At 46.7% G+C, this 15,979-nt stretch overlaps 1 protein-coding gene across 1 annotated transcript in view; it reads right to left on the bottom strand.

The window, feature by feature from the left end:
- LOC139265983 (sodium/hydrogen exchanger 9-like) overlaps nt 1–15,556 on the bottom strand; it is a 571,812-nt gene extending 556,256 nt beyond the window's left edge. Inside the window, exons 1-2 of the mRNA XM_070883664.1 lie at nt 15,270–15,556; nt 11,583–11,785 (exon numbers count right to left, since the gene is read on the bottom strand). Of these exons, the coding sequence (XP_070739765.1) occupies nt 11,583–11,785; nt 15,270–15,450 (384 nt within the window). The 5' untranslated portion in view covers nt 15,451–15,556. The remainder of the gene's footprint in view (nt 1–11,582; nt 11,786–15,269) is intronic.
- Between the last annotated feature and the right edge of the window lie 423 nt (nt 15,557–15,979).

Raw genomic sequence — 15,979 nt, forward strand, 5'->3', positions numbered from 1 at the left:
GGGGGGGGAGAAGGGAGTGAGGGGGGGGAGAAGGGAGTGAGGGGGGGGAGAAGGGAGTGAGGGGGGGGAGAAGGGAGTGAGGGGGGGGGAGAAGGGAGTGAGGGGGGGGAGAAGGGAGTGAGGGGGGGGAGAAGGGAGTGAGGGGGGGAGAAGGGAGTGAGGGGGGGAGAAGGGAGTGAGGGGGGGGAGAAGGGAGTGAGGGGGGGAGAAGGAGTGAGTGGGGGGGGAGAAGGGAGTGAGGGGGGGGAGAAGGGAGTGAGGGGGGGGAGAAGGGAGTGAGGGGGGGAGAAGGGAGAAGGAGGAGGGGGGGAGAAGGGAGTGAGGGGGGGAGAAGGGAGTGAGGGGGGGAGAGAAGGGAGTGAGGGGGGGGAGAAGGGAGTGAGGGGGGGAGAAGGGAGTGAGGGGGGGGAGAAGGGAGTGAGGGGGGGGAGAAGGGAGTGAGGGGGGGAGAAGGGAGTGAGGGGGGGGAGAAGGGAGTGAGGGGGGGGAGAAGGGAGTGAGGGGGGAGAAGGGAGTGAGGGGGGGGAGAAGGGAGTGAGGGGGGGAGAAGGGAGTGAGGGGGGGGAGAAGGGAGTGAGGGGGGGGAGAAGGGAGTGAGGGGGGGGAGAAGGGAGTGAGGGGGGGGAGAAGGGAGTGAGGGGGGGGGAGAAGGGAGTGAGGGGGGGGAGAAGGGAGTGAGGGGGGGGAGAAGGGAGTGAGGGGGGGGAGAAGGGAGTGAGGGGGGGGAGAAGGGAGTGAGGGGGGGGAGAAGGGAGTGAGGGGGGGGAGAAGGGAGTGAGGGGGGGAGAAGGGAGTGGGGGGGGGGAGAAGGGAGTGAGGGGGGGAGAAGGGAGTGAGGGGGGGCGAAGGGAGTGAGGGGGGGGGGAAGAAGGGGAGTGAGGGGGGGGGAGAAGGGAGTGAGGGGGGGGAGAAGGGAGTGAGGGGGGGGAGAAGGGAGTGAGGGGGGGGAGAAGGGAGTGAGGGGGGGGAGAAGGGAGTGAGGGGGGGGAGAAGGGAGTGAGGGGGGGGAGAAGGGAGTGAGGGGGGGAGAGAGGGGAGTGAGGGGGGGGAGAGGGGAGTGAGGGGGGGAGAGGGGAGTGAGGGGGGGAGAGGGGAGTGAGGGGGGGAGAGGGGAGTGAGGGGGGGAGAGGGGAGTGAGGGGGGGAGAAGGGAGTGAGGGGGGGAGAAGGGAGTGAGGGGGGGAGAAGGGAGTGAGGAGAGAGGAGAGGAGAGGGAGGCTGAACGGGCCCGCCCCCAGCACCGGAGTTAAAGGTAGATGGCCGGGGGTCGGGTCGGGTCCTTGGGGGCGGGGAGCGCGGGTCGGGTCCGGCGGGGGGAGCGCGGGTTGGGTCCTGGGGGGTGGGGATTGTGGGAGTCGGTTTCTGGTGGGGGAGTCGAGTCGGGTCGGGTCCGAGTGGATGGGTGCGTGAGGGCGGGGGGGGGGGCGGGGGCGGTGGATCGGTTCGGAGTGGGGCGGTGTCGGGTCGGGAGTTCGGGGGAGTGAGCCAGCTGAAGGGAGGCACCAGGAGCTGGGCGTGGAAGGTGCAGCCTGATCCACGCTGCCCCAGTGAGGCCATTCAGCCAGGGCTAGTGGCTGCATGCTTTGCGCCCCTCCCACACAGTTTTGGGCGCCTGGAGCTACTGCACAGGCGCGCCCCTGTGCAGAGGTCCCGCCACTGTTTTCAGCGCAGGGACCTGGCTCCGCCCCTCAAAGCTCGTGCTGCGCCACGCCCAGCTCCAGAGGACCTGCAGGGAGCCGCAGAATCTTTAAGTATTTTTTAGGCGCACTTCCGAACGTGAAAAACAGGCGTCCAGGTCCGGCTGTGCCGTTCTAGTCGCAGTCCGAAACTTGGGCCCCAAGTTTCTGAATTAACTGTGTCACTCTCCATCTTAATAAAGAATTCTACCATATTATGGTTACTCTTCCCCAAGTGGCCTCAAACAACAAGATTGCTAATTAGTCCCTTCTCATTGCACATCACCCAGTCTTGGATGGCCAGCTCTCTAGTTGGTTCCTCGACATATTGGTGAAGAAAACCATCCCTAATACACTCCAGGAAATCCTCCTCCACCGCATTGCTACCAGTTTGGTTAGCCCAATCTATATGTAAATTAAAGTCGCCCATCATAACTGCTGTACCTTTATTGCACATTTCCCTTATTTCTTGTTTGATGCTGTCCCCAACCTCAGTACTACTGTTTGGTGGTCTGTACACAACTCCCACCAGCATTTTCTGCCCTTTGGTATTCCGTAGCTCCACCCATACCGATTCCACATCGTCCAAGCTAATGTTGTTCCGTACTATTGCATTAATTTCCTCTTTAACCAGCAATCCCACCCCGCCTCCTTTTCCTTTCTGTCTATCCTTCCTAAATGTTGAATACCTCTGGATGTTGAGTTCCCAGCCTTGGTCACCCTGGAGCCATGTCTCTGTGATGCCAATTACATCATATCCATTAACTGCTACCTGCGCAGTTAATTCGTCCATCTTATTCCGAATACTCCTCGCATTGAGGCACAGAGCCTTCAGGCTTGCCTTTTTAAACACACTTTGCCCCTTTAGAATTTTGCTGTAATGTGGCCCTTTTTGTTTTTTGCCTTGGGTTTCTCTGCCCTCCACTTTTACTATTTTCATTTCTATCTTTTGTCTCCGTCTCCCTTTTATTTCCCTCTGCCTCCCTGCATAGGTTCCCATACCCCTGCCATATCAGTTTAACTCCTCCCCAACAGCACTAGCAAACACTTCCCCTCGGACATTGGTTCCAATCCTGCCCAGGTGCAGATCGCCCGGTTTGTATTGGTCCCACCTCCCCCAGAACCAGCTCCAATGCCCCAGGAATTTGAATCTCTCCCTTCTGCACCACTCCTCAAGCCACGTATACATCCGAGCTATCCTGCGATTCCTACTCTGACTAGCACGTGGCACTGGTAGCAATCCTGATATTACTACTTTTGAGGTCCTACTTTTTAAATTTAGCTCCTAGCTCCCTAAATTCGTCTCGTAGGACCTCATCCCGTTTTTTTACCTATATCGTTGGTACCTATATGCACCACGACAACTGGCTGTTCACCTTCCCTTTTCAGAATGTCCTGCACCCGCTCCAAGACATCCTTGACCCTTGCACCAGGGAGGCAACATACCATCCTGGAGTCTCGATTGCGGCTGCAGAAACGCCTATCTATTCCCCTTACAATTGAATCCCCTATCACTATCGCTCTTCCACTCTTTTTCCTGCCCTCCTGTGCAGCAGAGCCACCCACAGTGCCATGAACTTGGCTGCTGCTGCCTTCCCCTGATGAGTCATCCCCCTCAACAGTACCCAAAGCGGTGTATCTGTTTTGCAGGGGGATGACCGCAGGGAACCCCTGCACTACCTTCATTGCACTGCTCTTCCTGTTGGTCACCCGTTCCCTATCTGGCTGTGTACCCTTTACCTGCGATGTGACCAACTCGCTAAATGTGCTATTCACGTCATTCTCAGCATCGTGGATGCTCCAGAGTTCATCCACCCACAGCTCCAGTGCCGCAATGTGGTCTGTCAGGATCTGCAGGTGGATGCACTTCCCACACACATAGTCGTCAGGGACACCAGAAGCATCCCCGAGTTCCCACATAGTACAGGAGGAGCATAACACGTGTCCGAGCTCTCCTGCCATGACTTAACCCTTGGCTTAACTTAATTGGGCAACAACAATGTTAAAAGGTTACTGACTAATAAAGAAAAAGAAAAACTACCTACCAATCACCAGCCAATCACTTACCCCCTTGGCTGTGACGTCACCTTTCGATTTCTTTCCACTTCTTTTTTGCCTTCTCCCTGTAGCTGCACAAGCTCGCCTCTCCGACTCACCATGAACTCCTGAGACTCAGCGACACGTTGGGCCTTTTTATAGGCCTCTCCGACTCACCACGAACTCCCGAGCCTTTATGTGTAGGCAGAAGATGTTGGTAAGGTTCTTAACAAATACTTTGCATCTGTTTTCACAAAGGAAAGGGGCAATGCAGATACTGCTTTCAAGGAGTGTGATAGTCTGGATGAATTAAATATAGTGAGAGGAGAAGTATTAAAGAGTTTAGCAGCTTTGAACGTAGATAAGTCCCTAGGCCCAGAAGAAATGCATCCCAGGCTGTTGAGTGAAGTAAGAGAGGAAATAGCAGCAGCCTTGACCATCATTTTCCAGTCCTCTTTGGATCTGGGCATGGTGCCGGAGGATTGGAGGACTGCTAATGTAGTACCCTTGTTTAAGAGAGGAGAAATGGATAGGCCGAGTAATTACAGGCCTGTTAGCCTAACCTCAGTGGTGGGAAAATTATTGGAAAAAATCCTGAAAGACAGGATAAATCTGCATTTGGAAAGGCAAGAATTAATTAGAGACAGTCAGCACGGATTTGTTAAGGGACGATCGTGTTTGAGGAGGTAACCAAGATGGTCGATGAGGATAGTGCCTACAATGTAGTATATATGGACTTCAGCAAAGCTTTGATAAGGTCCCGCATGGTAGACTGGTTATGAAGGTTAAAGCCCATGGGATACAGGGCAAAGTGGCGAGTTGGATCCAAAATTGGCTCGGAGGTAGGAAGCAAAGGGTAATGGTTGATGGATGTTTTTATGACTGGGAGAATGTTTCCAGTGGGGTTCCGCAGGGCTCAGTACTGGGTCCCTTGATTTTTGTGGTTGATATCAACGATTTAGATTTGAATATAGAGAGTATGAGACGACACTAAAATTGGCTGTGTGGTTTATAATGAAGAGGAAAGTCATGGGCTGCAGGAGGTATATCAATCTACTGGTCAGGTGGGCAGAGCAGTGGCAAATGGAATTTAATTCAGAGAAATGTGAGGTGATGCACTTTGGGAGGGCTAATAAGGAAAGGGTATACACATTAAGCGGTAGGCCACTTACTAGTGTAGTTGAACAAAGGGACCTTGGAGTGCTTGTCCACAGATCCCTGCAAGTAGCGGGCCAGATGGATAAGGTGGCTATAGGAATGCTTGCCTTTATTGGCCGAGGCATAGAATATAAGAACAGGAAGGTTATGCTTAAATTGTATAATACTTTGGTTCGGCCACAGCTGGAGTACTCCGTGCAGTTCTGGTCGCCGTATTATAGGAAGGACGTGATTGCACTAGAGAGGGTGCAGAGGAGATTTACTCGGATGCTGCCTGGAATGGAGAATCTTAGTTATGAGGACAGATTGCATAGGCTGGATTTGTTCTCATTGGAACAGAGGAGGTTGAGAGGAGAACTCATTCAGGTGTACAAAATATTGAGGGGCTTGGACATAATGGATAGTAAGGGTCTATTTCCATTGGTAGAGGGGTCTATTACGAAGGGGCATAGTTTTAAGGTGGTTGGTGGAAGGTTTAGAGGGGATTTGAAGGGAGGCTTCTTTACGCAGAGGGTTATGGAGATCTGAAACTCGCTACCTGGAAGAGTGGTGGATGCAGAAACCCTCACCACTTTTAAGAGATGGTTGGATGGGCACTTAAAGTGCAGTAACCTGCAAGGTTATGGACCTAGAGCTGGTAATTGGGATTAGACTGGATGACCATTTGTTGGACGGAGCAGATATAATGGTAAGTACTGCAGGGAATAGAATATGGCCAGAGTGATCTCCTGGACTAGTTTCGATCGCCTGGATGGGTCGGAAAAGAACTTTCCCAGATTTTTTCATCCCTAAATTGGCCTGGGTTTTTCTGGTTTTTGCCTCTCCCAGGAGATCACATGGCTCCGGTTGGGGTGGAGTGTAGAATGTTTTAGTATAAGGGGTGTCGCAGTTGTGGTGAGGCAGACTGGTTGGGCTGGCCTTTCCGTCATTATTCATAGGTTTATGAACACCTTTAGGGCTGCTGACCAAGGGCCATGTGGTTCTTTGTCGGCCAGCGCAGACACAATGAGCCAAAATGGCCTCTTTCTGCGCTACAAATTTCTATGTTTCTATATTTCTATGTTTTAAAATGATGGTCAAGGCCTCTGCTATTTTCTCTTTAACTTCATTCAACAGCCTGGGATGCATTTCATCCGGGCCTGGAGACTTATCTGCTTTCAAAGCTGCAAAACTCCTTAATACCTCCTCTCTCACTATGTTTATTTTGTCCAGAATTTCACACTCCTCCTCGATGGCAATATCTGCATTGTCCCTTTCCTTTGCGAAAACAGACACAAAGTATTCATTAAGAACCATACCAACATCTTCGCTTCGACACAGAGATTACCCTGATGGGTGACCAAGGCTGGGAACTCAACATCCAGGGGTATTCACTATTCAGAAAGGATAGACAGAAAGGAAAAGGAGGTGGGGTAGCATTGCTGGTTAAAGAGCAGATTAACGCAATAGTAAGGAAGGACATTAGCTTGGATGATGTGGAATCTGTATGGGTAGAGCTGCGGAACACCAAATGGCAGAAAATGCTAGTGGGAGTTGTGTACAGATCACCAAACAGTAGTCGTGAGGTTGGGATGGCATCAAACAGGAAATAAGAGATGCATGCGATAAAGGTTATCATGGGTGACTTTAATCTACAAATAGATTCAGCTAAACAAATTGATAGCAATACAGTGGAGGAAGATTTCCTGGAGTGTATAAGGGATGATTTTCTAGACCAATATGTTGACGAACCAACTAGAAAGCTGGCCATCCTAGACTGGGTGACGTGTAATGAGAGATGATTAATTAGCAATCTTGTTGTGCGAGGCCCATTGGGGAAGAGTGACCATAATTCTTCTTTAAGATGGAGAGTGACACAGTTAATTCAGAGACTAGGGTCCTGAACTTACAGAAAGGTAACTTTGATGCTATGAGACGTGAATTGGCTAGGATAGACTGGCGAATGATACTTAAAGGGTTGACGGTGGATAGGCAACAGCAGACATTTAAGGATCACATGGATAAACTTCAACAATTGTACATCCCTGTCTGGCGTAAAAATAAAACGGGGAAGGTGGCTCAACCGTGGCTAACAAGGAAAATTAGGGATAGTGTTGAATCCAAGGAAGAGGCATATAGATTGTCCAGAAAAAGCAGCAAACCTCAGGACTGGGAGAAATTTAGAATGCAGCAGAGGAGGACAAAGAGTTTAATTAGGAGGGGGAAATAGAGTATGAGAGTAAGTTTGCAGGGAACATAAAAACTGACTGCAAAAGCTTCTATAGATATGTGAACAGAAAAAGATTAGTGAAGACAAATGTAGGTCCCTTGCAGTCAGAATCAGGTGAATTTATAATGGGGAACAAAGAAATGGCAGACCAGCTGAAGAAATGCTTTGGTTTTGTCTTCACTAAGGAAGACACAAATAACCTTCCGGAAATACTAGGGGACCGAGGGTCTAACGAGAAAGAGGAACTGAAGGAAATCCTTATTAGTCAGGAAATTGTGTTATGGAAATTGATGGGATTGAAGGCTGATAAATCCCCAGGACACTTAAAGAAGTGGCCCTAGAAATAGTGGATGCATCGGTGGTCATTTTCCAACATTCTATAGACTCTGGATCAATTCCTACGGATTGGAAGGTAGCTAATGTAACCCCACTTTTTAAAAAAGGAGGGAGAGAAAACAAGGAATTATAGACCGGTTAGCCTGACATTGGTAGTGGGGAAAATGTTGGAATCAATTATTAAAGACGTAATAGCAGTGCATTTGGAAAGCAGTGACAGGATCGGTCCAAGTCAGCATAAATTTATGAAAAGGAAATCATGCTTGATAAATCTTCTGGAATTTTTTGAGGATGTAACTAGTAGAGTGGACAAAGGAGAGCCAGTGGATGTGGTGTATTGGGACTTTTAAAAGGCTTCTGACAAGGTCCCACACAAGAGATTAAAGCACATGGTATTGGGGGTAATGTATTGACGTGGATAGAGAACTCGTTGGCAGACAGGAAGCAAAGAGTAGGAATAAACAGGTCCTTTTCAGAATGGCAGGCAGTGACGAGCGGGGTACGGCAGGGTTCAGTGCTGGGACTCCAGCTATTTACAATATACATTAATGATTTAGACGAAGGAATTGAATGTAATATCTCCAAGTTTGCAGATGACATTAAGCTGGGTGGCAGTGTGAGCTGTGAGGAGGATGCTAAGAGGCTGTAGGATGACTTGGACAGGTTAGGTGAGTGGGCAAATACATGGTAGATGCAGTATAATGTCGACAAATCTGAGGTTATCCACTTTGGGGGCAAAAACATGAAGACAGAATATTATCTGAATGGTGACAGATTAGGAAAAGGGGAGGTGCAATGAGACCTGGGTGTCATGGTACATCAGTAATTGAAAGTTGGCATGCAGGTACAGCAGGCAGTAAAGAAGGCAAGTGGCATGTTGGCTTTCATAGCGAGAGGATTTGAGTAGAGGAGCAGGGAGGTCTTACTGCAGTTGTACAGGGCCTTGGTGAGGCCACACCTTGAATATTGTGTACAGTTTTGGTCTCCTAATCTGAGGAAGGACATTCTTGCTATTGAGGGAGTGCAGCGAAGGTTCACCAGACTGATTCCTGGGATGGCAGGACTGACATATGAAGAAAGACTGGATCGACTAGACTTATATACACTGGAATTTAGAAGAATGAGAGGGTATCTCATAGAAACATATAAAATTCTGATGGAATTGGACAGATTAGATGCAGGAAGAATGTTCCCGCTGTTGGGGAAGTCCAGAACCAGGGGTTACAGTCTAAGGATAAGGGGTAAGCCATTTAGGACAGAGATGAGGAGAAACTTTTTCACTCAGAGAATTGTGAATCTATGGAATTCTCTACCACAGAAAGTTGTTGATGCCAGTTCATTAGATATATTCAAAAGGGAGTTAGATGTGGCCCTTATAGCTAAAGAGATCAAGGGGAATGGAGAGAAAGCAGGAATGGGGTACTGAATTTGCATGATCAGCCATGATCATATTGACTGGTGGTGCAGGCTCGAAGGGCCGAATGGACTGCTCCTGCACCTATTTTCTATGTTTCTAGTTTCTATGTTTCCTCACTGTCAAACATAAGGCCGATTTTTGTATCATTTGCAAAGTTCTTAATCTTGCCCTCCACATTGAAGTCTGGCTTTGCCCACATCGTGTGAATTAATTTTTTTTTTTTAAAGCTGCAAATGAGCAGATTTCATCAGTGATTAAGTCCTTTCTGCACAAAAAACTAATGTAGCCTCAGGATTATCCTAACCAATTGCTGGGTCACAGGGACGGTGTCTGCTCCCCACATACTTAACCAACTGAATATTATTGTTTCTTTCTACTTTTCCTAAAACTTAAAATAAAATATTGTAGCCACCATTTATTGATTGATTGCATTGCAGGCAACACAATTACTAGAAACTAAATGCTCTCTGAAATAACAGGTGTGTTGCAGATACTAGCATTCACTTCAATTCCAGCAGGTACAATGTTCTGTGACCTCTGACTGATGGATACCTGCTGATATTAACCCTGCTTTCAATCCCAGCAGGTGCAGTGTTTCTGTGTCTACTGAAACATGGTTTCCTGCAGATACTGGCCTGAATTCAACTCCAGCTGAATCATTTTCAGTTATGTTAGGAGTCGGAGGTTGGTAAAGGTCTGCAGAGGGCTGCTAAAGGGTTCCTTAGGACAAGATCCAGTTGGACACCCACCCACAACATGCCAGTGGTTTTATATGGCTACTTTGCCTAAGTCTTTACTCTTATTGATTGCTCAGTTACCATTAATGCAGTGTGTCGTAAACACAATAATTGTTATTATTAAAGTAAATGCATATCTCACCTTGAAGCGAATAGGTGGTCTTAAATCACATTGAGTGGTTGATTCAGACAGCATTCATGAATTAATTGAATGTGTAAATACATGGGAGCTGTGAGCCAAGTTGTTGCCATCGGGGATCATTCCTGAAGGCTGGAGAGAGGCTAATGTTGGCCCAATTACAAATTCACTTCCAGCATTTAAAAGGGAATTGGATGAGTTGACAGTGGCAGACACGAATATAGTTCATGGTCACCCTTTGCATAAGTTGCACATGCTTGATTGCCCAACTAGTCTTTTCCTTTTTATTTGTTCATATGTCCACAGTGAAAATTTTAACAGTTCTTCCAAGTAGTCCTCTGGTCCAAAAATTTGCTTTATCAATTCAATTCTTGTATTTTTATACAAGTACTTGCAACAAGGGTCACAGAAATAGTTTTCATTTTCCCAGTAAGCACAAGTTACTTTCTACAAAAGGTTATACTGTAGCCCCTGTGGTTACTGTTACATAAAACAGCTACTGACTAGGAATGTTTCACAAAGCAGGAACTCAAATTTAGTTTAAGACACTGTCCAAACTCTTTGCTATTCGATACATGATTTACTATTAAATTACCCAAGGCATTGTCCATGGCCATTTTATGAATACAAGCTACACATCCAAGATGCAGCAGAGTTGGGAGCTTTAGAAACTCACTCCATGGAACCATCTAATGGTTAGAGCTTACAATTACATTGCGGCAGTTGACATCGCAAAATTAAATAGTTTACTTTTTGTAGCTGTCAACAAAATACATTCGAGATAATTAGTTGCCTTCAAACTTCAACTATTTTTGAACTAACATTCGATAAGAAAACAAAAGCAAAATACTGTGGATGCTGTAAATCTGAAATTAGATACGAAGTGCTCCTCTCTCACCTCCCTTTGACCCCGGTCTCTCTCTTTCTCCGCTCAGCTTTATGTACTTTCTAAAGTTTATAGAATGCAAAGCAATAGCTACAATGGTTATGTAATCAGAACACTGTTTAACTCTCTCACTCACAGACACAGAAAAGCTTTAAATATATACATAAAATACATTTGGAGATAAAGTAAGATATTCCATTCGTACACCTGACTGAACAGTGCTGATGTTTCCTGGGACATTAGATAACGTGCACATGCTTAGACTGTACAAGCCAAATTCAGCACACTGAGTCATAGCTCAGGGCAAAATAGTAAGTCCAAGCCAAAGCTTTTGGGAGAATCCAAGAACTTCAAGTAAAAACTTGCAATTAAGACATTAAAGGACACAAAGGACAATGCAACAGATAATAATTATGAAATCATTTTATTGTGAAATGTTATTTTATTTAAGCCCTTATTTTGGACATAGGAAATATCAGTTATTGGGAAAAATGAATTCAGAAAGCATTTTGAGCAATTCGTAGGAATCCAGTGGCCTGATTGTACATTGGTAAAGCTCGGTACATGTGGACTATACAATTATAAGGTCGGTGGGGGGGTAGGGGACAGGGGAAGTTGACACGAATAGTTTGACAGAAACGCAACAAGAAGTCAAGTTGTGCAGCTAAGAGTGTTCACACATGCAAGATCTTTAATAAGATAAAGATATCAGGTATACATTAACAGTCAGTGCAATAAATGCCCACATCACTGCAATATGAGCTACATAGTACAGAAGTACTACAGTACAGTATAGTTGCAGCACTCTGAAATTTGGTTTAATTTTGGCGATTCAGTTAACAGTTGGATTTTCTTTTATGGTTTGCAACATCATCTGAACTCTGTTACAAACACCTTTCTACATCATTGATACTCTGCACCAAATAATGTCATTTGCAATCTAAATGTACATTACAACTGAGTAGCGCATCTTGCATTGAAACCTTACCTTCCGAAGTATCTCGTTTCCCTGCCGGTTATTCATATTGTGCTCGTCAATCTCCCGCTTATACTCGTATTCATACAGCCGGTCTGTAACATTCAGCAGCAAGGTTCCTGGGCTGTTGGTCACACTGTCACAATTATGCACAATGCTGTTTTCAGGTTCAGAGGACGGAATGGTATAACGCAGGATCAGTCCCATTATCAGGCCTAAGCAGATCAAAAAAAATTATTGGTTTGCAACTTTTCACAATCTTGCTTAAGCTACCACTGAAAAATATATACATTTAATAATAAATATATTTCCTGATTGGCAGTTTATGGGTTACAATTAATATAAGCTGGAGTCACTAACTTGCACTCATAACTGCTTCATCAATACTTCTTGTTTTCTATGGATAATTTAATGCTATACTGTAATATACAAATATTTAAAATGTTATTGTTTTGTTAAACTAATGGTGCCGTTACTCTCTTAGCATTTTATTACATGAACTAGGAAGTTATAAAAGTTCATAGAGCCAGGAGGTCCACAAGTGGGTTGGCCATTGTGCTGGTGTGCTAATTGTGCTTTGACTGCAGGCTGCTGGGGCACTGGGCACACATAGCTGACGTGCTTCCCTATAGAGAGAAATGGCAATCTGGTGAGCGAAGCTGTCCTGTAATTCTCTAAATACTTCCCAACAACTAATGATATAGAGAGAAGTGTTGGAATAAAGCATGCTCAGTCAGACTGTGATCTGTGGGGAGCCTGAAGAGTGGGCGAAAAGAAATAACAGTAATACAGAAGTACATATTTCTGAACATAATTTTAACAGAGCACTGAGCCACACTATTTTTATTCTACTCTCTGAAGATTCTACACTTAAATATTTTCCAGATTGTGATTATGAATTCTATTCTATACAGCTCTTGTAGCAAAAAAAACTTACAAGGACCCAAGGAACCAAAGAACAATTTATACTTTCAAACGTTTACCCAACCATGTCATATTTCTAGTTTTAACAATGTCTTGCCAGCTGAAGCATGACAAATACAATTGGAAATCAAGGTAAGAGAGTGACAAGAATATAGAAATTATCCTAAGACAAGGTCAGCTAGGCATATAAAAGAATCTTGTGGGATAAAGAAGTAATTGTTGTTACTTGATTCGGAATATAGGGTGAAACTTAAGACCATTACAATGAAAGTAAAAGCCATTTAATCCCATGGAGCTCATTCCAGGGTTAGGGCCAAAGAACAGGACTTCCTTGACCCATTTCATCTATCTCCATCTTTGATGCCAAGCTCATATCCTTCTATTCCCTACTATTCTTTGGCAGTTTTTGCCATAGATTATGTTAGGGTTCATTAATAAAACAACCTATTGTCACTGTCATCCATTTTCTGTTCCAAATTTGGTGCAAAGAGCTGGGATGTTTAATTTGGGTAGTCACAAGATAGGTTCAGATTAAGAAACTAATTGAGGCCATTTGACTATATTCTTCAGGGAAGGGCCAGAGACAATAAATCTTGAACTGTATACACTCCTGCCAAATGCTGTCCGCACCAGTCTCTGCCCACTGACATGCATTCCTAGAGGCCTGCTCCCTTGTAACATGTTGCAATTCTGCAGCAAATATGGTACATTTTGATTCATTTAAAAACTGACTGAAAACATCACATTTGATACATTTTTCATCTTAAAAAGATAGGAAAAATAAATCAACATTTGGATTTACGTATATTCAAAAGACCAACCAGACCATCATTTGACCAAAAGCTGTGAACAATCGCAGTTGCCTTCACAGAGCACTCTCCCCTCTACTCCCTTCCCCAATTCATAGAGGCAGCTTTCCCCCTCCAACTCCCCCAATTCACAGAAACACTTTCAGAAACACTTTCACCTTCGAACATGCTCCAATTTACAAAGGAACACTCATTGTTCCCCTTCACTCCCCTGCCCCAAATTGAGATAATCATCCTTCTTGATGATTTTTTACTCAAACCTTGCTGTCCTTCCCTCTAGAAACAGGCTCTGTGCTGCAAGTGGACAGTTGAAGAAAGACTAGCATTTATATAGCGCATTTCACAACCATCATGTGTCTTAAAGCACTTTATAGCCAATTAAGTACTTTGGGAATGTAGTCACTGTTGTAATGTGGAGAACGTGGCAGCCAACTTGCGCACAGCAAGCTCCCACAAACAGCAATGTGATAATGACCAGATAATCTGTTTTTGTTATGTTGATTGAGGGATAAATATTGGCCAGGACACCAGGGATAACTCCCCTGCTCTTCTTCGAAATAGTGCCATGGGATCTTTTACATCCACCTGAGAGAGCTGACGGAGCCTCGGTTTAACATCTCAACCAAAAGACGGCACCTCCGACAGTACAGCACTCTCTCAGCACTGCTCTGGAGTGTCAGCCAAGATTTATGTGCTCCAGTGCCTGGTGGGTAGCCTTGACTTAAACCCACAACCTCCTGACTCAGAGGCGAGTGTGCTACCTACTGAGCCACAGCTGGGTTATCTCGAGGTTAATGCAGTGATGAGCATCTCTACTTGCCATATGGGGACACTTGGGTTCAACGGGGATTTGATCTAAATGCAAATATCAGAGGCAGTCAGCACTGCTAGTGGGAAGATCATTAAGGAGCAGCGACATATGGCCAGATCCCATGTGTCAGAAGATCAGCTGTTGCATCCTGAGCTTGCCAATGTTGTACTCCAGGGAAGGATACAATGCATATACTGGTCCCACCTCTGCTGCAGGTACTCGATTTAATATCCAAACTGGATTGTTTGTACAGGAACAACAAAGTTTTTGAGATTTCCATTATAACCTCCACAGCGTGCTGCTTTCTGTGTTGCTTATCTCACTCCCCCACAAATGAGAAACTTATCTCGTTTTAAAGCGATAAGACTTTGTTTTTCTCCTCTAAACATCCTTGTTTTGAAGTGAGGCAGGACTGTGTGTGCCACGTCTGTGGTTGGAGCTGTAGCGGGATGCGGGGTAAAGCATTGCAGACTTGCCGGGCCAGGCGGGCGGTGTCTGTGGTTGGAGTTGTTGCAGCAGGCGGTCGCGGGCGGTAACTGTCTGTCTGTCTGTCTGTGTGCGACGCACCTGGGCACAGCTCGCGGGGAGTGCAGGCGTTGCTGTAGCCCGGTGGTGGGCACCAATGACGAAGTGGGCGGGCGGTGATTGTCTGTGGTTGGAGTTGTTGCTGTGGGCGGTAGCGGACGGTGTCTGTGGTTGGGGTTGTTGCCGTGGGCTGGCGGGCAATGTCTGTCTGTGTGTTTGACACCTGAGCTCGGCTCGTGGGGAGTGCAGGCGCTGCTGCAGCCTGGCGGCGGGTAGCAATGACGAGGTGCGTGGGCGGTGTCTGTGGTTGGGGTTGTTGCTGTGGGCGGTAGTGGACGGTGTCTGTCTGTGGTTGGAGTTGTTGCTGTGGGCGGTAGCGGGTGGGCGGTGTGTGTGTGTGACACCTGGACACCGCTCGAGGTGAGTGCAGGCGCTGCTGCAGCCCGGCGGTGGGCACCAATGACGAGGGGTGTGTTTTTCTCTCAGGATCTGTTTGCTGCAACTTTCAAACCGTGGGGGGCAGGTGACACAAACGCAATTTTAACTGACATTGCCACGGAGTTGTACTTAACGCCCGGACTGTGAGCTGTCGCTAATATTTAAGATATGGAACATGTACTTTGCTCTTACCATAAAACATTGCCCCTCCAGTCTGGTGCAGAAAGCGGACCCTCCGGTGTTTAAACAACCAAATGGTCAGGATGGTGAGAATCAGCAAAAAGTTAAATATTAGCAGTTGCGCCGTTCCCTGGCGGTGACTTTCTGCAACGTCCCGGCCCGCGGAGCCCTGCGCCCCAACTCGGGGCGACATTGTCTGTTGTTTAAGATGTTTTCGAGCTGTCGGGGTGAAGTTTTGCGGCGGGTTGGCAGCGCCCGGCTCCGCTCCGTTAGCTGTCAGCGGCCGCGCCGCCCTCTGGGAGCTGTAGTCCCCGCTGGCTCCGCCCCGCGCCCACAGGACTACAGCTCCCAGACTGCCCCGCGCCTCAAGGCGCCAGCACAGCAACACATTAGCCCTTCCCTTCCTTGCTAACTGTCCCACTCCTTTTATTTACAGCTTTTTCTTGAAATGCTTAAAAAAGGTCTCGCAGAATAAGGGGTCGGCCACTTAGGACTGAGATGAGGAGCAATGTCTTCATTCATAGGGTGGTGACTCTCTGGAATTCTCTACCCCAGAGGGCTGTGGAGGCTCAGTCTTTGAGTATATTCAAGATAGATTTTTGGATATTAAGGGAATCAAAGGATATGGGAAGAGTGCAGAAATTTAGGACTGAGATGAGAAACTTCTTCACTCAGAGAGTTGTTAACCTGTGGAATTCCCTACCGCAGAGAGTTGTTGATGC

The sequence above is a fragment of the Pristiophorus japonicus genome, chromosome 6 (assembly GCF_044704955.1).
Source record: "Pristiophorus japonicus isolate sPriJap1 chromosome 6, sPriJap1.hap1, whole genome shotgun sequence".
NCBI classification, from domain to species: Eukaryota; Metazoa; Chordata; class Chondrichthyes; family Pristiophoridae; genus Pristiophorus; species Pristiophorus japonicus.